The sequence below is a fragment of the Trachurus japonicus genome, chromosome 19 (genome assembly GCF_045865225.1).
Source record: "Trachurus japonicus isolate A0001 chromosome 19, Traja_1.0".
Lineage (NCBI taxonomy): Eukaryota > Metazoa > Chordata > Actinopteri > Carangiformes > Carangidae > Trachurus > Trachurus japonicus.
In genome coordinates, this window is record NC_140925.1 from 6,917,121 (window position 1) to 6,943,657 (window position 26,537).

General features: G+C 46.4%; 1 protein-coding gene across 33 annotated transcripts in view; it reads right to left on the bottom strand.

Annotated features, from left to right (window-relative positions):
• Positions 1 to 26,537, bottom strand: part of tcf7l2 (transcription factor 7 like 2) — a 94,373-nt gene that overhangs the window by 41,422 nt on the left and 26,414 nt on the right. For 17 of the 33 annotated variants that reach the window (XM_085762245.1, XM_085762234.1, XM_085762240.1 and 14 more), the window contains exons 4-5: positions 20,428 to 20,529; positions 13,285 to 13,344 (exon numbers count right to left, since the gene is read on the bottom strand). The exons of 5 other annotated variants lie outside the window; for them this stretch is intronic. In XM_085762245.1, the coding sequence (XP_085618371.1) occupies positions 13,285 to 13,344; positions 20,428 to 20,529 (162 nt within the window). The remainder of the gene's footprint in view (positions 1 to 13,284; positions 13,345 to 20,427; positions 20,530 to 26,537) is intronic. 11 more of the 33 variants (XM_085762252.1, XM_085762246.1, XM_085762250.1 and 8 more) reach the window with 1 other exon arrangement.

Sequence of the window (26,537 nt, forward strand, 5' to 3'; positions counted from 1 at the left end):
TACGGAAATGGGGAAGGAACTTTGGGTCAGAGAGGGGGAGTTGCATCTTTCACACACACATGCACACGCACACACGCTTGCAAATAAACACGTAGAATACCCACATCGAATACGTGTACGTGTTCACATACACGCACAAGCAGCTTGGCTCGCTGTGACCCCGACACACAGAGAGGCTATGGCTCGACTCACCAGCCTTTTATAGCATGCTGCTCAGACTGCTGACAGACACACACACACACACACACACACACACACACACACAAACAGAAACATACACTCGCACAGGTCTGGGCACCGTCTGCAGCCAAACACTTAACCACAGGCTGTGATTGAGGCCGACTGGTCTGCTCCTCTATATTTTCAGTCTATATATTCAGTCCACCCTGGGCTGTATATCTTAATTATGTGCTCTGTCTCTTTTCCTGAAAGACCTGACAGAGTCTGCTCGTCAGGCGCTGGAGCAGCAGCAGGCCACTGAAATAAGGCCCTTCCAGTCTTTATGGGGCCTCCGGCTCAGCCACTGCATCATTACATGACTTTTAAGCTCTGGACAAAAACACAGTGGATGCCTCGTTCCCCGTGTCTCTACCCGGCACAACGCGCCGCACAATAGAAATGATCCGGTTTGTGGCATCTTTTTTATTTTTTTTTCTCTCCTTTCCCCCTATCAAGCTGTATACTAGGTCTTCAAAACAAAATGGAGTTCCAGAAGTTTTCAGGGGGATGACTGTGAAAGGAGTAAACAACTCAAAGGGTAGAAGGAGGAACAAATGGCGAGGAGAGTTTTAGCACAGCTCTGTGCTCAATGTGATTATCTCTCCGTCTTCCTTGCGGGTCGCAGCCTCAGGGGTCACCACCGTCTCTCTCACACACACACAGACACACACACACAGGTTAGATTTTGCCATTTGAATGACTCAATCCCATCTGGAGCTCTCCATCGATTGTGCTCAATGACCCAGCAAAGGCTCCTGTGGGGGAGCGCCGGGCCCCGCCTCTCCTGAATTAGCCCACGTTCGAACGGGAAGCCAGTATCATGGTCGCCCCTGTCCGTTAACCAGGAGGTGGTGCTACTGGGATGCAGAGCACCATTTCATCTTTTTACTTACACCGCTCAAAGGCAGATGGGGATTTGTTTAGTAGGGGTTCTTTGTAATAGCGGGGATTTAAGACGGCTTCTTTTTTTGACACATGGAGTTGCAGACGTTTCCTCAAAGACACCAGACGTACTCCGTTTTTTTTTACTGTTGATGTCGATTTTTGGCGGCAGACAGCGGCGAGGGGTTCACAGTCAGGTGATGCTGCCTGCTTGAATGCATAAGATTCCCAGACTTGTGAGCTCTTGTTCACTTTGGCTCGCTGTGAGGAATGAATGGTTTGCTAAACCTCCTCCCTGCACATACACCCACGTCATTAAACATGACGCTTACTCATGCACATTCCTGACGCGGCCCGTTTTACACCGCTCGTGCATGCCGTACGTTAAAACGACAAGCTCCGGCAAACATTTTGCACGCGTACGCGCATAAAGACGCGCGAGCTCGGTGGGCCGACGTGCTGCCGTACACTGGCTGGCCTGCTTGCAGACCCTGCAGTTTGTTTTGCAACACTCCTTTTGACGATGCCCGAAGGGTGCAATTAAGCCCAATTAGAGCCTGTCGGTTTTATTAAGAGCCACAGACTGGCCAGGCTCGGGGGCAGTGAGGGGGTAGAGGAGGGAGAAGGAAGAGGAGAGGGAGGAGGAGGAGGAGGAGGAGGAGGAGGAGGAGGAGAGTCTGCAGCACCGAGTTACTGCTACTCTTGAGAAACCAGACAAGCACCAAAGAGGGGAGACTGGCATAAACGTAGTGTGTGCCAACTGAACGTGTTAAATAGAAGCGACAGCTGCAGCACACAAAATGACTAACTGGTGTTACCGGGGTCGCACTTAAAGACTTTCCAAGGTCTCCTCCGTAAAAACCAGGTCTGGTGGAGCAGGTATAACCTCGGGCGCTCTCGGTTCAAGCGCACGCAGCGAGATTGCATTTTAAAAGCTGCTTGAAAGTACAGTTTTGCGATCAGAGGACCTGACGGGATCAATGGATGACAAAACCAAACTCGTCTATAAATACTCGCCGGCTACAGTGAATGCAGACATGTGTGGATGCAGATGTCACAAAGCATTTTCGGAAAGGGGGTGAGGGGGGTGGTGGTGGTGGTGGTGGAGGGGGGGGGGGATGGCTGTGCAGTTATGTGAGCCAGCACCCTGATATATTAGTGTGGTTGTGAATAGAGCAATACAGCTGGCTGGGAACAAAAAACTGCAGCATCTCTTTCATCAGCGAATCAAAAAAAAGAGGAACGCAAATGAATGTATCATTTTTCCCCCCTCACAATTCCTTTTCCGTCGACCCCTCGACAGAGATGTTTACAGATAGCTATCATTCCCCCTCTTTTTCACATTTGCGCTTGGACATGTTTCAAAAGACCGGGCCTTTTCATCTCCCCTCTCGCTGTGAGGAAATTTGCTCCTTAATGGCTTTCAAAACAGGAAGCGCAGACAATAAAAAAATAAAAAAAAAGGAGAAGTGAGAAGAACGATTCGCTCCCCGGCCCCCCCCACCACCACCACCACCACCACCACCATCACCGCCAACCAACCAACCAACCACCCTCCTCCCCTCCCCTCAACCTCTTCAGTCGACGCATCCTTTTGCGGATCTGAGTGCTATACGGCGACGCTGCTGCTGCTGCTGCTGCTGCTGCTGCTGCTGCTGTGCCAAGGTGCCAACTGTGCCAGTCACACTGACCCCCATCTGCAGGCAACTTGATACCATCTCTTCAACCGCCGGCGCGTATACTCCCACTGAATGGGTACGCTCAGTCACAGTGAAGTCTGAATGCCATTCAAGGCTCAGGCTCGGAATTGTGTTTCGAGTTTGTGTGCTATTGTATTCTTTGTTCACAGCTGTTGTGTAAAAAAAAAAAAAAAAAAAATCCTTTATCACTAAGCTGAATACTAAAAAGCTTGTATTGGAGGAATGCACGCAGGAATACATTACTGCCAATGTGCAAATCATTCCACTATCAGGCAAATTAGAGCTGATTTTTCACAAGTCTTTATCAATGACCCTCAGAAGAGTGAGGTTGAACTGCTACGGACCGGCTCAAATTACTACTTAGAAGCGTCTCTTGCCAAGTACTAAGCTTACTATTTTAATAGTATATGTAGGTGTCTGTTTACTCATGTTGTATTCATAATTCCGCCTCCTGCAGGGCATCCGTGTCCACCGAGTGCCCTTGAACATGCCATGAGTAGTCTTTCTGCGCCTCAACTAAAAAGAGACCTGAAAGACAGCTACACACGCTTCCGCACAGTTGGATAAAACAAACCTTAACCACACAACTCAACCTCACCAAAGAGCTAGCTTTTTTTCAAAAGATGTTCAGAAGAGTGTTTTTTTTTTCTTCTTCTTCTTCTCTCCTCGCTCCTCGTCTTTGCTTTTTCTCTCTCTGGGTAAAACAAATGCATCATTTTTCAGTTAAAAAAAAAGAAAAAAAAGAAAAGAAAATCTTTACTCCCTCCCCTCCCTCCCATTGTGCCATTTCCGTGTATGGAAGTGTTCCCTCCCATTGATTTTTCTCCCAGCCAGGGTTCTACCCAAACACGAGCCGCTTCCTTGCTGGTGTCATCTCCTTGTGCCTTTCTCCTTTTAACTGAGTTTTTACTCTTGTGGCATAATGTACAACTGGAAGACTAGCAGTGGGAGTTGGGGGGGTGTGGGAGGTGCTACGGGTGCAATGGGAGGAAAAACTGATCCATGCACTCAAAAGTTTCGGCTATTGATTTCTTTTTCTTTTCTTTTTTTTTTTTGGATGCAGATAGGAAGAAAATAAAGAGAACTGTTCAAAGCTGCAGAAAGCCCCGTTTGATCACCAGCACAGTCGAGCCAGTTGCTAATGTTTGTTGGTTGCAAGGCACAATGGATTGTGCGCTTTTGTCTGTGCATTACACTGCTTTGTTGTGCGTCGTGTTGCGGCTTCGGCCCCTCCATCGTGCGGTCAGAGGGCTTATTAAAAAGCGGTGACCGCCGTGCATTCTTGTCAAGGCCGGCTCATCATTAATGTGCACAACAGCCTGGAGAAAAGTGTCATTTCCGAAGGAGAATGTCAAAGTCGGCAGATTAGGCCTCCGGCTCGGAAAAACACAATATGCAAAGAGAAAATGCAAAGATGGGCAGCGACTATACTCGAAGGAGTTGCCAGGTTTGCAGAGCTAAACAGAAGAGAATAAGTGCATGTGCAGCAAAGTGAGTGAAGCGAACAGTGGAAAAAGAGTGACACATGTCAGAATATACCAGACTTCCATAAATGCAAGATGGGATGCTGGAATCAAAAGTATGTGCAGAGATCCAGAGATCCAGAGATCCAGAGGTGGAGGGACGAGCTACAGTAGCAGGAGGATTTTTCCCGCCACTGCAGCTCCACATCCACAGCTCCTGCTCCCCCTGCTCTGCCGTCCCTCTGTGATGTGTGCCTGTGTCCACTGGGGGCTACAATTAGCCCATCAAACTCATTCCAGCCGGGAATCCACACCGCGGCTCCAACCCCCTTTCTGTGGCTCACTCCAAAGGCCTGGGTTCCTCCAAAGAGACAGGCAACTTGTAAGACTAGGGGAGGTATCCTTTGATGTGCCAGGTTCTGCCGAGGCCTTCGCTTTTTGCTCATATCAAGACCGAGGAGATATAATAATTAAAATGGCGGTGTGGTCTCTCCTGTGCCTGTGCACCTACGAGAGCCCGGCCTTCACAGGTAGGGGGTGCGCCTCAGTATTAGAGCAGAGATCAGTTCCCCCAGCCCAGTGCCTGGTGGTGAAGCAATAAAAAAAAAAGTCACATGCCAGTTCAGAGATGTTCTTTATGCCAGCGCTATAAATCTGTCTTGTGGCTTCTCCTGTCCTCTGATTGGCTGGCTCTGTTTCCGTCTGTGTCTGTCAGTTAAGGGCTTTCTACCCTGAAGCAGCAGAGCAGCGTTTCACAACCTTTCCTGGCCTGTTGCCCTGTATTTACTTTGGTGTTACAAACTTCTTTTTTTTTTGCCTATAAATCAATTAAGCAACTTAAAATTAATCATCAGTTTTAATGATCTGTTCATTAGTTGGGTAATTTTACAAGGCAAAAACCAAGAGAGCTGGCTCTTTTTTTCTTTTTTTTTTTTTTTTATGTTTTTCAGCTCCAATGCAAGAATTGGCTGCGTTTCCATTTTATATCATCAAATTAAATAAATCAAATTATATTAAAACTTATTAAATTAGCTTTGGATTTTTGACTTCACGTTGGGTTGTGGGAACATGTGAAAGACATTTTGCCCAATTTTCTGACATCAACATAATGGTAATTCGCCATTATTGAGTTTTTCAGCTCATACTGTACACAAACCTGAGTGTTGATACATTTCGAGCCCGTTTTCCTCGCTTAAAAAAAATAAAAAAAGATGTGATTGGAATAACCTTTAATATGTGAGTCTTTCGAAACCTTCAGCGACCTGGTCTGGCTCTCCAGAGGTTACTGTGTCGCGCCCACACACCCCAAGCTGAACAAACTGTGGTCCAGTGGTTGAGATGGGCTGCAGCGTTACGTTGTGTAAGACACAGCTCCACTCCTGTCTCTTCTCCAGTGGGGCTCGGTGGCAGACAGCCAGGTAATTACACAGCACTGACTACCAGCCCGGAGAGGAAGGCCCCACTACCACACACACACACTCACACACTCACAAAAACACTTATTTGCATTCACAGAGTATATACAGATCACACAACCCCACCTGGACATACACCATATCTTTCTCCCATTCTCTCTCTCTCTCTTCTTCCTCCACACACACACACACACACATACACACACACACTGACACACTCACACAGGCCCAGCCAAACACAAGGACTCCATTATGTCAAGGAGGATTACAATGACTCCAACCTGACCCGGCTCTGCAGCCGCTGTGCCGCTGGCGTGAGTGTGCCTGAATTTACTGTTTGAGGTAAAAAAGACTGTCCACAGTTTAAACAGGTGTGTACTTATGCAGATGCGCAGCTCAAACATGTGGTTTGCATTAGTCGCTGCAGCCGAGCCAAAGTGAGCTTTCCCCCTAAGCAGTCCAGCCCAACATGTCATTTGGGGTTGGTGATCTATTCACTTTCAATTCCCTGAAATCTGGACGTGGATATTTCCTCAAAATTCCAAAAGGTGCATGTATGAATAATCTATTAACTTAAACCTCTATGCAAACTTTGGAGATGTGAGTAATATCTCAAGTATTTCTGCCATTGTTGAAGCCCAGAGGAGTGGAAGCACTGACAGACTTACTGCAGAAGGAGAAGAATTAAAAAAAAAAAAAAAACAGCACATTTGTATTATCTTCTTCTTCATGGTCACACAACGAAAAGCTTTGTTAGTAAAAATAAATAAATAAAAAGAATAAAATGTATCGTGTTGGGCATTTACCTGCCTGTAAAGGTTCACAAAGATCCTTTAGAAAAATAAGAATAAACAACTTTGCAATAGGCATCTAAACAGAGTGCATACAAAGTCTAATCCAGCACAGCCTGCAGACTGAATGACACTTTAACAATCAGATATTTTATATTATCTTCAAGGCCGATGAGTCCGTCCACATGTTTTCTTATTCAACCAACCCCAACGAGCCTGTTCGCTCTGTTGTTATGTAAATTAAACCCATTCTGAAATCAAAAGTGCGACGACAATAACTCTCTACGCTGATGTGATCACAAGTACATTAAGATCTCAAAACCATATGAAGTTGTAAAGCGAATGATTGCAGCTGGAGAGCGGCAACAACATGGGTTAGTTGTTTAATTCTGACAACACAAAAGCCCCCCCAAAAAAGTGAGTCGGCATAAAGGCAGGCAAATTGCACCAACAAAACAAAAGGGAAGTCATGCTTCATGGGAGCAGGAGGTATTCTCTCTCTCTCTCTCTCTCTCTCCCTCTCTCTCCCCTGTTGGTTATCCCAGACTCTCTCCAAAGAAAGAATCTTGTTTGAAAAAAAAAAAAAAAATGTCATGGATTCCAGTGAATGCCAGTGAGAATCAAGCAAGCTATTCATGCTGCCAGTTGATTTAGGCACGCCTCGCTACACACCAATCAGCCCGGCCCCGGCCTCGCCAGCCACTCACTTGTCTGCCATTCCAACACAAGATGGAGACAGTGCCAAAAGTTCCAATTAAAATATCCATTTGTGATGTCTGTGCAGAAAAAAAAAAAAAACAGAACAAAAAAAGAAAACAAGTACCGGGCTTTTTCGATAGCGTAGGAGAAAATACAACAAAAGCTGCCAAAATTCTGTGGACAAGCCACATACTTAAGAGTTTTCTGTCTACACAAACTAAATAAGTGTGAGGGAGTGTGTATGTAGGCAGAACGCTTGTGCGCGAGGGGGAGAGAGCGAGAGAGAGAGACAGACAGTGTGCGTGCGTGTGTGCGTGCGTGCGTGCGTAAGCGCGAGAGTGGGAGCGTCTTGTTATGGAGGAACAGAGCATGTTGCAGATAAGAGGGCGACGCTGTTCAAAGAAGAAGGCAGGCCGGTAAAGTGCGCGCCGATTCGACATCATTGCCTTACTGTCCCTTAATGAGCCTGGAGAGGAAGTCTGGTGTCCATCGAATCGGCTCCTGTCTCGCTCCAATCACGCTGCCGGGCTCTTTATTCAAATCTCACACACCCAACTGTCACACAGCCAGTCTGGCCGCCGCTGTTTATCTTACTCCGGGAGGATGTTAACAAGACAAATGAATGAATAAATACACAAATAATGCGTTTAGGTAATGTTAATAATGAATGAAATGGAAGCTGCTTTTTGACAGTAACGCTGCACTAAGGATTCTTCCCCAACTTTGGTGACAGCCAGGCTTGTTTATTCTTTTCCCAGCATGCAACTCTCTGCATCTTTTTTTCCAAGGCAACGTCTGGCCAACGCTGAGCAGCAGTCTACTATATAGCACATCTCGCTGATGAGAATAAAAAGTGCTCCGACATGTTACTGACTGACTCCTCTTCCATGGAAAACAGCTCATATACCGTCAGGATTGAGCCATCCTTCCCTTCATCCAAAAACCTCTCGTATGATGATCCTCCTTAATCTCGTGGAATCCAGGTCTCCTTTTCACCCCATCACACTTCCCCCTCCTCCTATGACATGACAGATTTCAGTGACACTTTAACAGCCCATTCAGAGAGACAAGATTTCTCTTTCTTTTTTTTTTTTTGGAAAGGCTGGATAAATAAATACAAAAGCGTGTGCACACCTGCACAGGTATGCAAGAGCAGTCAAATCGCGGCGTCACCTGCCTCAAAGAAGTGTCCCAAACTTCCAGGACTATTAGAAAAAACAAAAACAAAACAAAAACACAGGAGCGAGGTGGTGGGAGGGTGGGTTTGGAGAGGGGGTGTGGGGAAGGGGAGAGGGGAGAGGAGGGGAGGGGGGGAATAAAAATGCTCAAAGAAACTGACTGGGTAGGAAAATAAAGTCTCACATCACAATTCCTTCCCCGAGCCCGAGACAAAAGCAGGGCCTGGCATTCAGACACCGTCGACTACACACACAGACGGAGAAGACAGAGAAGAGAAGGAAAAAATAAAAAATAACAACACGGCACATCAAAACCGGAGCCAAACAAATCCAACAAAAAGTTCAGATAGGTCTTCATTGGAACTGCCGAGTGGAACAAAAAAATCAAATAAATTGGAGGGTTAGTGTCGTTCGCGCTGGCCCGACAAATCTCAAAAACACTGTTTAGAATATATGAGGAAGGTGACGGAGGAACGCTGCTAAATGACTAGGAAAGCAGATACCCCGGTGTTTACCCCTGCAAACTCTAAAGAGAAGCCCCCTCTCCTGTTATAAAGTGTAAAGTGGGTGGGAACAGGGCGAAAAAAAAATGAATTCGAGGCAGCTTAAGTGCTCTCTGGAATCACTCAGCATTCCACCGTCCTCAGCACACACACATCCACGCTGTTCAGATTTGACTGTGACAGTGTATTCATCCATAACTGTAAATTGTTCTTTGGGGAATTTGGCGGGGCTTCATGTTCTTCTCCTCCTCCCGACCCCCCCTCCTCTCTTATCCCCACCACCACCACCACCACTATCTCCAGAAAGCTGTCTCCATCACTCTCTATCACAAGCTGCTTGTACATGTACGTACTTTATGTATACAACAAGAGCAATAGTGGGATCGAGGCAGATTCACGAGGCCGCACTATGAAGGATGTCCCGAAATGAGCTTTTTGACTGTAATCTCCACTGATCAAACACCTTTTTTGTGTTTTGCTTATTAAACGCTGATGTCTTCATTTGGGTTTAACCTTTCCCCTGGCATCCCACACGGTGAGGTTGCCAGGGCCGGGTACAGGATCTGAATATTTTGAAACAGGATTCCTGAAAGGCTTCAAGTGTCAAAGCGTCTAAATGTCGAACCTTCCCCGGCTGGCTGCTGTAATGAATTCAGTCTTGCTCAGTGGTAATAAAAAAATAAAAAAAGTATTTGGATTTCGCGAAGACTGACTGACTGACTGAAGCTTTCGAGCTCACATGAACGGTGTGTATTCTTTAAAGGCCTTATTACCGCATGTCAGTGTAGCCAACTTCTCCTGCAGAACACAAACTTTTACTTTAACTTAAAACTTACAAGTGGAGCAGCAGGAAGCATCCGCACTCCTCTCCTCTCACAACGACTGGTTTCTAGGAACACACTCATGGCTGTCCTATAGTTTTTGCTCTGCTCAGGTGGAGCCAGCTGCAGTTGGTTGAAGGGAGGCGGAGGGGGGGTGTTTAACTCTAAACAATGGGCTTGTTAGCAGCTATTCAACTTTTTTTCAACAGTGACTCAGACCAGACATCCCATGCTCTGCTTACACACTAAAAACATTAGACAACTTGCTACTCCGCAACTTTTCCCCCCCTCCGCTACTTTCTATATTTCGAGTTTAGCTGTTGACCTGACGGCTTCCTACATATAGAGAAAGCCTGACTTTTCTGGTTTGTGATTGGTTGGCTCAAATACATACAAAAAAAAAACATGCAACTTAAAAAAAAAAAAGTAACAATAGTTTTTCCATCTCCAAAAGAAGCACGAGTAGTGAAACACGTCCTGTAGTTATAGTTTCAGTTCTATTTTCCAGCTTAAAGGGCACATGTACCTACACATACATGCGGTGCAGCAACGCATGTGTGGGCACATGTGCCGGTGTCATAACACTCATGAGCCAAAAAAAAAAAAAAAAACTGCTCTGCATTCTGCGGGCCACCCCTGGGATATTTACTAAATCACTTCACCCTGTTTTCAAAAGTTCACTTCCAAACTTCCTGGAAAAAGGAGCAGATATTTTCTGAGGAATAACAAAGAGGGTTAGTGAGAGTAATAACGTCGTGTTTAATCCCACACAAATTCTGCCTCGTACCAGAGTGAGAACAGGCGAGCCAGGAGGGACTTGGAGCCAAAACAAAAAAAATCAGCGCTCCCCTGCAGACGGATGTGTGTTAGCAACACAACACAACACAACACAACACACAACAACCGAATCAAGTGTCAGGAGTTTATCTATAAGAATAAAACTACCGCACTTCTGTTCACCCCCAGCAGGTACCTATGTGTGGAAAAAAAAAACACACACACAAGAAACTCAGCTGTGGTAAAGTTGTCATGAATTAACACAGTTTCCCTCTCTCCTTCCTTTTCTACGTAGTTCCCCCCCCCCCTCCTCCCCTTCCTCCTCTTTGTGGCTCAGCTCAGACCTCAAACTCTTCCATGCTGCTGCTGCTGCTGCTGCTGCTGCTGCTGCTGCTGCTGCTGCTGCTGCTGCTGGGAAAAAGAGAAAAAAAAGAAAAGAAAAGAAAAAAAAAAACGAGGTCACGGATCGCCTTACTCCAGCCTGCCTCCGTATGGCCACAACCCCCCCCCCCCTTCCCCTTCTCCTCGTCTTGTCCCCTTTCCCACCTCCTCCTTCTCCTCCTCCTCCTCCTCTCCCGCCTCACCTTCCCCTCTCACTCAAAACCTCATTCCATCACTGCGGCCAAATCCGCCTCATCCATCCTCCCTCCCTCCCTCCCTCCCTCCCTCCCTCCCTCCCTCCCTCCCTCCCTCCCTCCCTTCCTCACTCACTTGCTTACTCTCTCCCCCCTCCCGTTTTCGTTCCTTCCCTCCCTTCTCTCCCCTCTCCTCTCCTCTCCTCTCCTCTCCTCTCCTCCCACCCTTCCCCTGCCCTCGGCCCAGTGCTAATTGGTAAATCTGTTGAACCATGCCAGCCCCAACAATAAGACACCTGGAGTTCTGTCAAAACAAGTTTCTCTGTGAAACGGCCTCCAGTGTTAATACAGTAGCACAGGGAGCTGCTGAGTCTGTTGTCACTCCGGAGGCCCGGGCCGCCGCACAACGGAGCCGGGGATCACGTTATCCCAGGGAAAATTAGTCAAAGATGAGTGCACTCGACTGTCAGTCTGTCAGGAGCGCTTCACCATAAATTAGATTATTTATCAATATAATTTCTGAACCTTGATCCTGCTTCTTTGTGCAAACGAACTATGACCAAATCATGATTACCACATTCTCTCTAAAGCCTGCTGTGTGTCTTTTTGTCTTTTTTTTCTGTGTGTGTGTGTGTCTGATCTTCCTGCTCAGTATTCCCTCCACACAAGCCTGCAAGTCCGGCCTCTGGGGTTAAATGAGTTCACGTCATTGTATGCAAACACACAAAAAGTTTATAACCTGAAGTGAACTGACTCTGACGACCTGTCATCTAAAGCTCGAGTCACACCTTAGATGCAGGGAAGGATACTACATATGCACTGGTGTAGACAAAGGTGTGTTTGTAAGACACAAACACACACGCACACACGCAGAAAGACAGACAGGCACACCCAACAGTGATCCTGCCAGACCTTGTCAAACAAGTTCTAGCAAAGGTGCTTGTATAAGAGAGGGAGGGAAGAGAGAGAGGCAGCATGTTGACATGGGGAAAGGAGGTTTTTTTTTTTTTTTTTTGCTTCTTCTTTTTCTTTTTTGTTGTTGTTGTTTTGTTTTAAATCCTAGCAGACTCCACCGTCATATTAACAGCTATTTGCACAATCAAGCACGCTTTACCTTGTTTCTTTTTCCCCTATCCTTCTCTCCTTTTTTTTTTTGAAGGACTCATGTTATTTACCGACAACAAAGGCCCTGCAGAGTGTGCAAAATCAACAAGCAATTGATTAGTCAAACAATTCAAGTAGGCAATCCACAGAGTCCACGGTCGCCTCAGAGGAGATTAATAAGTTCCCCCCTTTGGGCTTGGTAATGCCAGCCTCTTTCTAGCTTCACAGAGCCTAAGTGAAGCAAACCAAAACAAGGCTCACTGATGTCCTCAGCATGTTGGCGCCGCAGGAAAATCAAGACAAATTTTTGTACCTTTGGGCTCTGGTTTCTTTAAATTACAGCCAGCGTTCGAGGGACTGATTTTTAAAGTGGCAGCACAGCGGCGGACGGAGGAGGATTCTGGTCTGTGACACTATATCATGAAATATTTACTCCGAATCTTCAACCGAAGGGGGACGCGGACTGTGTATCATCGCTCCGCTCTTTATATCCAGATGCTGTTTAATAGAGAGAAGTCTTCAAAACAGCTGTGCAGAGAAATAAAACACAAACAAAGCTGAAAAGACTCTCTGACTGCTCCTGCTGCTGCTGCTGGAGTCTCAGCTTATTCAAACCAAATACATCCACTTTTTTTTTTTTTGACAACTACTCCCAAAAAGCTAGAAGAGGATGTTGTCATTAAACCAGAGCGATCCAGAAACCAAAGACCCGTTAGGAACAGGACACATGACAAACACATAGAGATGAGTTAAGGGTGAAAAACAAAACTGAGAAAGATGACAACTGAACTCCCCTCAGGAAACTGGACCGTCTTTGTTTAGTGTTAAAAGAAATGTTAAGTAAGCACATTGGTCAAATGTATGAGGCTCCAACACAAATATCCCATGGTGGGGAAATTGGCATTTTAGACATTAAAAAGAAGCACATCAGCATCAAAGCAGCAGCACTGAATTAGCACAAAGCGCAACACAGCATGATTATCATCACTCATCATCACCAGGATTTAGGCTTTTCATTCATTTTTTTTTTTTTTTTTTTTTTTTTTGCTTTTAAAAAATCATCAATTATCAGTTGTTAATTTGTGCGTGGAATCAACCAAAACAAAACAAAATAAAAAAATCCAGCAAGATATTTTTGGAATTCAAAGTTCTCTCACCAAATGAAATTGGTGAAGGCTCAGATCTGACTGTCCAGGGAATTCCCAGCAGAAGGGCCCCTGAAAGGCAAAGATGGACGTTCCCAAGTCACACAATTATATCAGCTCTCCATCTCTCCTTCGCATACACACACACACACACAAAATGCACATCTGCACACAATCCCAGCCAACAGGGTTTTTTTTTTTTTAGGTTTTTTTTTTATGCAAAAGCAAACGTGTTCTCCCAGGATATAATGCATCCCCTGGCTTTTTAGTTATTTAAACTACTAGCTCACCTCTGCTGGCTCAGCTTTCTCCCGGGTGCATGTTCGGCACCATTATTACTGATTTTTACACAGAGAGAATAGGAGAACACTGGCTCTGAACTGGTTTACACGGCTGTTGGAAGCTGTGCTGGCTGGTTGTTAAAACCATATTTCGCTTCAGTAGAACATTTAACCTCCTTAGCACCCGGCAGCACCTTCACAGACGCTCCAGCTGATCTGAGGGAATCCACTGTCGTCGCCACCAAGGCAGCGAGATCCGGCACAGAAACAAGAGTGGATGAGACGCCTAATGGGTTTTAAATGACAGCATGAAAAGTGTGAAGACTACGGGTCCCCAGAGGAGTCATTTCTGATGGTTTCAACTATGGATTCCTATCTAGTGGACGTAATGGCAAATACAGTACATGGCTCTGAAACAACTGGAGATGATGAAAAGGAAGAAAGAGGAGGAGGAAAATATGGAAAGGGAGGTGTAAGATTTGCAACATGATGGTGGAGGAAGAGAAGCAACAGGGCCTTTGATTTACTGTAGTGCAGCAGTGTGTGCATACAGTACAAGCTACTGTGCAGGTCGCTGCACAAAGATCAGCAGCTTCTATTTGTACTTGTGCTTGAACCTGAGGCCAACGTGATAACTTCTCATAACAGCCAGACCGGTGAGCGCTGCGCGGCACACACACACACACACACACACACACACTTCCAGATACAAATATCTATTATCCTTTGAAAATGTGCGTGTCCAACATGGAGTCACACGTTCCCCGGGGTGGGTTAAGTTCACGAGGGGTTATATATCGGTCAAATACCACAGCAAGGAAAGAAAAGACGACAATGGCCCTAGAGCTACTTACACACACACACACACACAGATTGAGAGGTAGGGGTGGGGGGGGGGAGGGCAATACAAAAAGCTGCTATTCACATTTCCTGCAATCAGATGTTGTAATGCAGAAGCTAAGAGTTCTTCACAAATTCAATCTACACGTTCGACAAAAAAAATGTGCAAAGTTTTGAATTCCGCTCATTTGGCCCTTTAACGTTGTCGCTATAGCTACACGACGGCTCCGACGGCAACTTAGCAGAAACCTCTACTTTAAAAAAAAAACCTTTGGGGGATTCTGTGAAGTCCATGAAGTGAGTGTGAAGACTCTTCAGTCTGTGTTGTGGTATTGTTGCTGACTAAGCCAACAACACTGAGTGGATTGTCTGTGGGAAACAAGAAGCCGGTCCAGACTGCTGGACAGATACAATGACAGAGGTGCTCTCATTTTCATTGTCACGGCTCCCGGGCCTGACGCCACGTCTCGACGGCCTCCCATTTTTTGGGCTCGAGCCGATGATGTAAGCGTGACCCCATGAACAAGCATCTTGTCTGGAGAAGACAAGTGAGAGACAGCTGACAGGCACAAAGGCCTCTATCTGGAGGGGGGGGGGGGGGGTGGATCATGTGCGAAGAAGAACTGAAATGAAATCATCGTAAATAAAAATCTTTACATGCAAAGAGCCTTGTTTGCAACTCAAGTGACCACAGCGGTAAATAAACATGTGATACTTAAAGCTTTTCCCTTGCAGCGAAGGTTGAGGGTGGATGGATGGATGGATGGATGGATGGAGGGATGGATGGAGGGATGCGTGCACAGAGAGAAGACAAAAAGTGCTTGAAATGCAGAGGGAAAGAGCAGCGAAAGGTCGGTGTAAGTCAGGATAGAGAAAGCCTTCTAGGTAAAGCCTGTGGACAGTGTGTGGGTGGTGGCTGCTGACCGCCGGGTCGCTCATTAACAGCCGAGGAGGCCAGACCTCCCCGAGTCCCCAGCAATTGTTTGACCAGACCAGGTGCACGGCCTCCATTCAGACCACAGGAAGCCCTTCTTTATCCCCCAACCCCCCCACGTTCCTCCAAAATGGACAGAGAAGCGCTCAAGGAGGATGAATGTGATCCAGGGCTGTGTCTTTTCTAACACTAACCCCTGGAGCAGCAGTCGCATGGCCCGTCCAGTCCTTTGGCCCATTGTGGGGGATCCGCAGAGTTATTGTGCCATGTCTTTTCCTGAATGCTTGGCTAAATGCTGTGTTTTTTTGTTGTTGTTTTTTTTTATATATATAATATCAAAAACATGCCTGTCTTTTCACACAGCCCTTTCCCAGTGCACATTCTTCATAGAGACACGTGAGAGTGAATGGGAATAAACTAAGCATGTTCAGTAGTTGTAAAGGCTCAGGTGGGAGGTCTTACAGGCCGTAAAAATGGCCAGATTCCATCACTTCCTCCACACTAATTACCATACACTTGGAACAAGTGCCCTCCCTCTCTTGATCCCTGGGCTTCACTACCTCTGACACACACACACACACACACACACACACTCTAACAACACAGTGAGGTGCAGTTGGGAAATGGTTAACACTCCAGCCATCCCCTGCTGCCAGTGAAAGCCCACAAAACAATGGAGACATTGTTCAGCCGGGGCTAGGCTCTAGACTCTAAGGCTGTGTGTGCATGTGTTTGTCTGTGTATGTGTATGTGTGTGTGTGTGTGTGTGTGTGTGTGTGTGTGTGTGTGTGTGTGTGTGTGTGTGTGTGTATGAATGTCAGGAAAGTGTAGTTTGTGTGTAGGCTCTTTAACATGTGCATGTTTGTGTCCTAATTCCCAGAATTACAAATGAACAAATGTGATACCATAAAAATAAAAAATAAAAAATAAAATGACTTCAGTTGAAATCTATAGCCGCTGTTCTTTATACGACACTGGAAAAAGTTCCATATGTAAGACGAGATGCTTTAATGCTTTTCAGCCAAATGATGTCATGACATTACCCACATGAGGCTGGACTCCTGCTGAGGCCTTCACTGCACCATTGTTGATGCTATCACACTTTAAACAGCAGATTTACAAAACAATCTGGTATGGTATGTTATGTTGCGTTATTGGGTTAATGCAATAATCACAGTCTAAATAATAGAGAGTGTGAAAACAGTCCAAAACACACACACACACACACACACACACACGCACACTCCCCTTCCTAAATTCATCCGTCACTGCCTGCTGCTAAGTATCCACAAAGACTCTTTAAACCCACAATGTCAAATTAAAACATCACAATAAAAAAAGGCGGGTTGACAAAGCGAGGACTGTTTATGATCCTTCCCTCAGGAGCCGTGTGAGGCATGAGAATGCTTCTGGGAGTCTCTCCCTTAAAAAAAAGACACATCAATAGGTGGATAAATATTGAATAACGTTCAGCCAATGGCATAAAAGTTCAGCGGCGGCAGGTTTTGAGGGCTGCCTGCGGGGTGGTCAGCCACTTCAAAAAGGCCCTGCGTGGCCCCCTCTGAGAGCATGGTAAACAGGGGCATATAGCGTTGCCCTCAGAAAGACCAGCCGGCGTGAGGTCACTTCCTCTTTTCTCGGGGCCGACACTCAAGTATTCCACCTGGCTTCTTTCAGCCGGACCGTCTGTCCGTTTGCCTCCTTCTCTCCCCCTTTCCTCCAACGCCACGCTCTTCCTCAGCCACAACTCTGAGTCTTATCTCCAGCCATCTATATCTCTGCTTCTATCTCTCACTGTCTGTCTATTGTTGTTTCAACTGTTTGTCAGGGTCACTCGGGCTTCAGATCGCCTTTATCTCGCAGGCCGATCCACGGCTCCTTATCACTGCCGATGCAGCCTGCGAGCGCTCCAAGGCAGGGAGAGGTCAAGGTGCCCGAGTGTTTCTGCGCATTTGTAAACAAAAAGAAACTACCGTTTACAGCCCAATTTATTGATAAGGGGATCACGTATTGGAACATGCAGACTGGCATCCTGAAGTTTAAAAAAAAAAAAGGAGGGGAAGGAAGGAAGGAAGGAAGGAAGGAGGGGGAAAAAAAAAACCTTGACTGATTGACTGAGTGACACCAGCGGGAGTCCGTGTGGGGTTATCATTGGCATTCACGATGCTGTCCACAGTAATCTGTCTTTTCTATATGTACGACAGCCGGTATGATGCAAACCAGCGAAACATTCAATCACACTTCCTTCTCAGTCAGAGGTGGATGCTGGAGCAGGATGGAAGGGGCGCCAACAATACAAGCTGCATTTCACATTCAATTTCATCACTTGTGCCAACAGCGAGTTGTGTGCCTATGCAGTGATGCTGCAATGCCTCTGATCTTATCAGCCTGTGTACTCTATCAAACAGATCACACCAGGGCTGGGCAATATGACCACAAATATTACAATATATTCTCTCTTATTGATCAGTGTCAGAACTAATTAGGATATGCATTTAACGGCGCTCCCACTGCTCCGCTCTGCTTTTCTTTGCCTTTTCTGCTCAAAGCTAAAGCCCCCCCGTAATGGAAAATAAAAGAGCAAAAGAAGAAGGTTCAAGGTTCAGATATTTATCATCAGCTTCAACTATTTTCTAGACTTTCCAGAGATGATTGTGGAATTTGGTGTTTTTTTCTTTGGTTTTGCTAAAAAAATCTCCTCATAATCTGCAAAAACACCTCACGACCAAACGGCGTCCATCGTTCCTCTCGAAAACTCAACTGAAACCCAACAATAAACAGGATTATATTGTGTTTGTAACTTGAGATCACAATGGATGTCACTTTTTTACAGCGCAGGTAAAAGTTGGTAGTGATTATCTCAACGTTCACAAGACGGTTTCTCTGTATTTCGTTAAAAGCAAAACCAAAAGAAAAGCCAACCCGCCATTTGACTGGCATTTTATCTATGATTTATTTCTGTATTGTCTTTTTCATGTACCTCATCGGGCACAATCACAACATTTTGTTGTTGTGAACTGGTGTATAACTGCAACCATGTGCTGAGCCTATTTTTTCCATTTGACTGCTTGTCCATCTTTTGCCGTTTCAAGTCTGTTTTTTCGCCCCACAGCCAGTTTCTGTTTTTGTGATGAGTTGCTGGTGTTTTCTGTTTGTTCCAAGCCTGTTAAGTGTTGCACACTTGACTGTTTGTATTACAGCTGTCTGTGGACATAGTGAAAAATGGATCTGTAAATTTAGTCTCCCAAGAAAAAAGGGGGAGAAAAAAGCGTCCAAAAATATTTTGCCATAATCATAGATCATTTTCGCACCCATGAAATCCAATAAAATGTATATATAACAACAAAAATGTATATAAAATGTGTGATAACGTCACTAACACGTTCTAAAAACTTGTGGCTTTTACTTTTTTTGCTCTAAAACTTCTTAAATCGTACAGCAGGAGTCGATGTAGATGTGAGGTGGTGAGTATTTACAGCCTCATGACTCATACCAGGATAAAACCACAAGCATTTACCTGCAGCTTTTGCTTCCTACAACCAGTTTAATGACTTCATAGGAGCTGGGAGTCTTCAGCGTCTCCTAAAATAACAGTAAGAAGAGGCCCCTGAACTCTTAGGTATAAAAATAACAGCAGCATCACAGGGGTAGATAAGGAGGGCCTTAGCTGGGCTTGTTTTGTTCAGAACAACACTGTCATCTCCAGCTCTTTGTCTTAAAAAACGCAACTTTTGACAAGGTTTCTGTTTCAAATATACAACCCTGTCGACTCCTGCTATTTTAAGATGTGCTTAACTTAAATTGGCAAAATACCAAGGAGGCCTCGGCTCGCCAACTTCTGAGTAACTGTTTCGAGATGGTTTTTTATTACAGACCATAAAAGTAACTGAACTGATCAAATGTCGAATGTGACTCAGAGGGGACACTGTTTCTTGACAGGCTAATTTGTGCGATAAAAATCATCGCCGCCTTCCGTGTGTGAGCTCCAGCGCCATGACGACGCCTAACTGCATTGATGCACACGGTACATAAACAAAAACCAAAAGGAAAGGTCTTATGTGTGTTATTAGCTCCAGTGCTGAACTTTTACCACAGGAGACGGTGTATTCATGAGCGCACTAACTCGGAAGGCTTCTCCATCTAAAATCATTATGCCCTTTTCAAATTTCCGTGTTGATAACAATATGTAGAAGGAGATGCACCACTCCAAAACAAAAAAAAAGTAACAACTGTGCCAATAATGGCCGAGGGCATTCATGGTCACCTCATTAATTCTGCTCAGTCCCCACTCTCATTGATTTTCCTGGCTCGCTAACCTCGTGACCACATACGTACACCTCCCTATGTTCAACCTTTCCGCTGACCTCCTGAAAACTTTTTGCCTTTGGCTAACTGCTAAGTTCACGTCCGACTGTTCGTTCTAGAAGCTGCTAGCCTCTTAGATATCGACATGCCTGCGGTGGTGATGCTCTGTTATGTGTTATGTGCTGCATATGCCCCTATGGCGGTTCCAGCCAACTCTTCCTCCTGCCAGAGTATACTCCTCCAACTCCATGGATAGGGTAATCAATGTTGAAGGAGCGCCCACACTTTCTTTTCAAAAGACAGTATGTTAGCAGCCCAGCATTAGCTCATTTCTCATGAAAAAAAAAAGAAAAAGAAGAAAAAAAAAAGTTGTCAACGTGAGACCAGCTTTTCCAATATCGTCCAGCTCGGTACAAAGCTGAGGGGTGGCCGTCCAAAGAAGCAGCCCCCCCCCCCCAGCACCACGCCACGCGCCTCCTGATCACTGATCACTCCCTAACAAGACAAAAGCTCTACTTTCTGCAAACCACAACACTTGCATTGTGAAAATGTGCATGTATAGAAGAAGTTCACATAAAACTGACTGGGATTCGTATAGAGACTGTGATTTAGGGGTAAATGCAAACAAATATGCATTTTCCAGTTAAAGCATCCATTCACAGGGCAAAGGGGGGGGAGGAAGGGCTTTAACACTGAGGATGTTCAGGGAAAGCAGCGTTTGTTTGTCTTTCTGTCATGAATAAAGGGAAGAAGAGCTGGTGAGAGAGGAAAAGTACCGAGCGGAGTGTTACTTACAACGATGTGTGCCGGTGACGGGGACCTGGCATCTTTAAGTGCTTGTCTACTTTGAAGACCTCCTGGTTGAACATCTAGCAGGGGCCATTTCATCTGTAGGTACTGAATGGTAGAAAGGAAACAGAATGGAAAGAAAGAAAACAAAACATGTTAACAATGCAGAAATCAAAAACCAAAAAGAACAAATTAAAGGTAAGACAAAAAAAGGGGAGGGGGGGACGGGGACGGGGAGGGGAGGGGACGACATTTCTTGATGGGTGTGGAAACTCAAAAACATGGAAAAGCAAATAAAGATCTTGAAGGCGGATGGTGGATGGGGTGAAGATAGCCTCGAGCATGCATCTGTGAGTCCAGCAGGAGAGCACACAGCGGTTGTGTAAATCAAATGACACTTTTTTTTTTTTCCCCCTCCAGGGACATATGGCATTAAACTCCTTCACAGCGAGTAAGGAATCCAAAAACAAAACAACTTTTTGTCTCTAAAGTAGCCGAGGAGTGGCTTCTTTGGATTTCATTAGGTCACTAATTTAGAGCTCGGAGGGGGGGGGGGGGGGGGCAGAGGTTAGGGGAAGTATTGTACATAGCTTATGGCTTTTAAGATGACCTAATGTCATAAATGTGACTGTTGTCAGAGTTTTATTGGAGCCCATAAAGAGGTTAAAGCGTGGCGTCTCACCACACTCCTCTGAGGCTGAACCTCCTGACTGCTCCCATAAATGATTGACTTGGCCTCTCTCTCTCTCTTTTTTTCTCCCACCCAACCTCTCCTTCGATCTCTCTCTCTCTCTTTCTCTATCACTCGCATACATAAGCACAGAAAACCAAGATAAGCAGAAACGAGGGTCATGAGAAACATCTGTCTGCGTTATAAACTGGGTGGAGGCCTTTTAATTTGATGACATGTGCTGTGTTGACTGTTCTACCTACAACGGTCGACTACTCGGTGCCTCATCTTATAAAAAAAAAATGAGCATCTTCAATTACACGCCCCATAATAATAATAAAACATGACAAAACAATCTTGAATCTGCTGTCATCAAACTTCACATTCAGATTGACTGTCGGTACAGTGAGTTCCTGCCACCGACTGCTGCTGGTGGTGTTTCACTTTGCTCCAGTATGTGGTCCGAGCTCTGCTTATCAATGTCACGGCCACCTAGTTTGAGGGAAAGAGGTCACAGCAGCTGTTTCGGCTCTGAGGCCTTTGGAATGGCTGCGGCGCGGAGAGGTGAAGGGTCTGAAAACTGTAGAAAAGGTGGAAACTGGTGTTGGAGCTCAACATCAGCAGAGTAAAGAAGAAAAAAAAAACCTCTCGCCTCAGCTCAAGTCCAAAAAGATGCTTAAATATAAAACATTTGTTGAAAGAAAAAGTCTATTAAACTCAAACAAATTCTTGTGGAATTAAATAAAATAACAGAACAAGAGCAGCGACGGGAACAAACAAGTGAAACCTCAGCGCCACAGATATTTCAAAAGCAAATGAATGGGTTGAACCTTTACTTAAGAATTAGATGTGGGCCTATGACAACATGAACAGAAATCTGTAAAACAGCATTTCTGATGGTCCAGTTTTGTTGCATCATTTCAACATCCTGTCTGAATCCTATTCAATTATGTTTCATGACTGATTGAAATCACAAGCTTGGTTCCTATAACGACCTCAGAGCTTCATGCAATCCTGTAAACATTTCACATGCATCCCACCACCATGGCCCAGGATCAAGTTTCAGCACTTGTTGACCAATGGTTTTGTTTTGTTTGCTATATAAATTAGAATAGATCAGTGCAACCATCTCCCTCAGCCCCCCAGTCCTCCCAGTTGCAGCTTTCTTTCCTGCATGGAGAGGCAGGTACATTAATTCAATCTGTGTTGCCATTCAGAGAGGGTGACCGCTAGTTTGTATGCATGTCTGAGAGAGAGAGTGTGTGTGTGTGTGTGTGTGTGTGTGTGTGTGTGTCAGAGCTGGTCAGAGAGTGAGTGAGTGTGTCGCGACCCTTCCTGAGACTGTGTCTATATCAGTGGTAATTAGCGGAGAGTTCACTGTGGGGTGCCTGCCAGTGGTAGACGCTGGAGGGAGTTATTGACTCCATGTCCTCAGTTGCAGCCCCTGCTAAGAAAAAAAACACAGTTTGCTGCCTGGTCTTTCTCCACCACTACCACTCATTTATGACCCCACGATGGCTTTTTACTGCTAAAATACTGGGTTTGTTTATGCTTGTTTGTATGTCCTGAGAGTGGAAAAAGGAAAGGTTGTAAAAACTCCAGAGTTGAGGTCTTGTGGGTTTTTTTTATGGACCCCACACACTGGGTATTAATTGCCATGAAGGGGGGGGCGGGGGGAGGAGGAGGGACAAGGAGGGGAGGGGAGGAGGAGGGGGTGTTGTAACAGGAAAAGAGGAGGAAGAGAGTGACGGGGCCGCTGTCATCTATGAGGTAATTCAAGACGGTGTCCATTGGTGCCAGAAGGGCTAGAGAAGACATGGGTTAGCGCTGGAGAGAGAGGTGGGGAGAGGGTGGCGGTCTGAGAGGGGGGGGGTGGGGACGGGGTCTTGTCCATGGGAAAGTCCTGCCTGCCATTGCGTGTACTGTGCACACATGCTCGCACATGCAAATATTCAAACGCAGCTGCAGCTGGCAAAAAACGGGGTCGAGGGGACATTCTGGAGGAGATGGGTAAAGGAGCGTGAAGGTGACACCCCCCGAGTGTGGCAACGGGGGGACGAGAGAGGCTTTGAAAGACTACAGAGAGAGAGAGAGAGGGAGGGAGAGAGGGAGAGAGAGAGGGAGAGAGGGGAAGGGTGCCGGAGCGCATGCCCTGACAAGTGGCTCCTCTTCAGCCCTGCTATTGCAAATGTTCTCACACACTAATCTCTCCTGCAGGTTTTACAAGCATGCCAAGGAAAACGGAGCCCTGGCAGGCACCGGGCTTTCCGACCCCCCCCTCCCCTCCTCTCACCCCTCCTCCCTCCCCCCTTCTTGGCCTCCTTCCTCTTTCTCTCTCTCTGTCTCTGTCTCTGTCTCTCCACCCGCCCGTCTGCCCTGCTTGCTCGCTAACGGACGCACCGCCGCCTGCATGGGCTCGAGGAGGCCCGTGACCTCTGACCCCTCTCTGCCCCTCCCTCCCTCCCAGCCCCCCCCCCCCCTCTTTACCCCACCATATTCACTCTGCGACCTGAAAACTCTCCTGCTATGAGGGGGCCCCCCGGGTAACTCAAGAGCCATTCCAATGTGACAAATTGCTCCGGAGTTCCAGGATAACTCTCTCTTCTCCTCTGTCTCTCTCCCCCCCCCCCCTCCCCTCTTCCTCTGCCACACACACACACACACATACACTCAAACACTAACCAGCCCCCCCCCCCAGACCCCCACCCTGTAGGAGCCACCCAGTGGTTGTGCTCCAGCTCCGTGTTGTGCAGCAGCAGACGGCTTCTCCTTCTCCCCACCACCACCACCACCACCCTCTGTTCCCCTTCCCCTACCCTGTACCCCCCCTCCCCTCCCCTCCCTCCCACCCTCCTCCTCGCCTGGCCAGCCCCACAGCCCCACAATGGGAGCTGAATGACTCAATTGTCTCTGATGAAGTGAAAGACAAGGGAGTCCTCTAAATCCTTACAGAGAGATGAACTCACTCTCACTGTCCCCGATTTTCCCTGTCCACTACTGCTTCCCCAAGCAGAAGATGGGGAGTTGGTGGTAAGTGGAGAGTGTGTGGGGGGGGGGGAGGGTGAGGGGTTGTTGTTTACAAGGCCTACAGCAAATAATCATTGTCATTATTGATTGGTTATTTTTTTCAATTAACCAATTAGCCTGGACAGAAAGCGCCTAAAGACACTTGTATTTCTGGAGATTGATAATCTGTTGATCAATTTATCTCCCACTTGTTCCAGTGCTGTTTTATCACCACACTATTTTTAAACATGCAGCTACTGGGATGGGGGGGGGGGGGGCTTGGCATGTTATGAGCTACACAAGTGTTAACCCAGATCCACACCGACTGTCATCGCAGTGAAAACAAGCCGGGGGTGTCACAGCTCGTGGTGGCAGAGGGGCAGCAGGTTGAAGACAAATGGAAGGGGCATCCTGATCCTGAGCGCTCACACATCAACATCATCCTCACACGTCCACAACACCGACACTTCCACACACACACACACACACCGTTCGTTGTTACTAATTCAACAAGCTGCCACAGAAGCAATTTGGCCCCTAAAACACTCCTTCCTACCGGAGCTAGACTCTGATCCTCCCCAAAATAAAGCTTCTTTTTTTTTTTACAGATTCTATCAAACATTAACCAAACGTCAATATGAGCCATTGACAGAAAGACAGGGGGAAAAAAAGACAGGAAAAGTCTTACTCGTAAATTTTTCAGTGTGAACGACAGACACGCAAAAAGCGCAGGATTGTTCTGCCTGTTTCTGGTCAACAACCAACTTTTTTTTTTTTACTTTTTTTCTCCCTCTCTCTCCTCCATCTGATGTGTTTATCACATGCGGCCTGGCGGCTGGAGCGGCAGCCACCGCACGGCTTGTTCGTTTTGTTTTGGATTAAGAGCAGAGGGCTTCAGACCAATCAAACAAACAAACAGAGCTCCTTATGTGCCAATATGGCTCCCAAACACTGGTCCACTCTCCAGCAGGGGACCGTGGGACAGATGATGAGGACCGCTGGGGGATCTGTCCGAGCGTTTTCCAGCCATGTGAGCGAGCGAGCGACAGACACACACACGCACACAGACAGACAGACAGATAGCAGCTTGGGTTGAGAGTCAGCATATGGATGCTGGATGTCGATCTAGAGAGTCCAGCAGATCTTCGGCCCATCTGTGGCCTCCTCGCATCATCGCAGGCATGACACGGCTTCACTTTGCACATTTACAGCCAGTGTGTGTGCGGAGGATAACACATGTAGGTTCGCGGTGACCCCCTCCCTCCCTCCCTCCCTCCCTCCCTCGACATACCGTTACATGCACTTTACTGTACATAAATACGCGGCACCTGAACGACAACGCTCACCCACATTTGAAACATCCTCTGGTCGCCAGGCGCGGCGTGCAGCTCCTCTGGGAGAGCGCTCAGCGATGGGATTGACAGCTTGCAGATTAAACCAATCAGACTGCTACTATAAAGAGCTTTATTTAAGTCTGAAATGATCAAGGCTAGTAAGATGAGCCCATTCAAAGCTCTGCAAGTAAACTGCACCAAGCTTAAGAGATTAGTACATCCAGTTTGACTACAATTTTATCCCTTTAAAAAACGAGAGCCGAGCATATTGTCTTGATCTGTTGCGGATATTGCCGGCAGTCTTTGTCCTCGCTCGCAGGTGCAGGAGAAGAAGCAAACACGTGGTTATACAAACATGTAATTTGTTGAGGAGGGGACGGTAATTTTCTGTAATTGAGGGAGGGAGAAGCTTAATGCAACACAGACCCTTTGAAATCCTCTTGGTTAAAAACAAAATATAAAAAAAAACGACGATAGACCGTGTTTGTTTCTGAGTGCAGTGCAAACGGACGGGTTAAAAAAGTGAATGGAAATATAGCACGAGGATTTCTGGACCGAACTGGGAGAAAGTTAGCAGACACAAGAGGGCCCATCACGGCTGCTTTGGTTCTGCTAATGCACATTTTATGAGTAAATATTAAAAAAAAAAAAAAAAACACACACTCACACCCCACCTGCTCTGATAGCCAGAGGCATTTTGCAACCAGGAAAATAAAAGTGGAATGTGGGAAGGCCTGGGGTTTGTGTGCCCTGGGGCAGGAAGGGGTCCGCTGGGCCCATATTTACTCTAAAGCCAGAACACCTTGGGGGTTCCACTGGCCCTGACAGCACCGGGGCAGCCAACCTTATCCAAAACCTTCCCTCCTCCTCCTCCTCATCCTCCTCCTCACCTCCTACCCCTGCCCCGTTTGCCAACATCTCCACCTCAAACTCCCCATCTCTCGCTTCCTTACAGGAAAAAAAACTCAACCTGACACTCTCATATAACCCTTTTTTTTTCTCCACATGCACGTGACCTCTCCATCCTCTCTACCCGACTCACCCCTTGAAAATCGAGCTGAACGTGAAACTACTATTGTTCAAAATATCTCAGAAAGCCAGTAGAT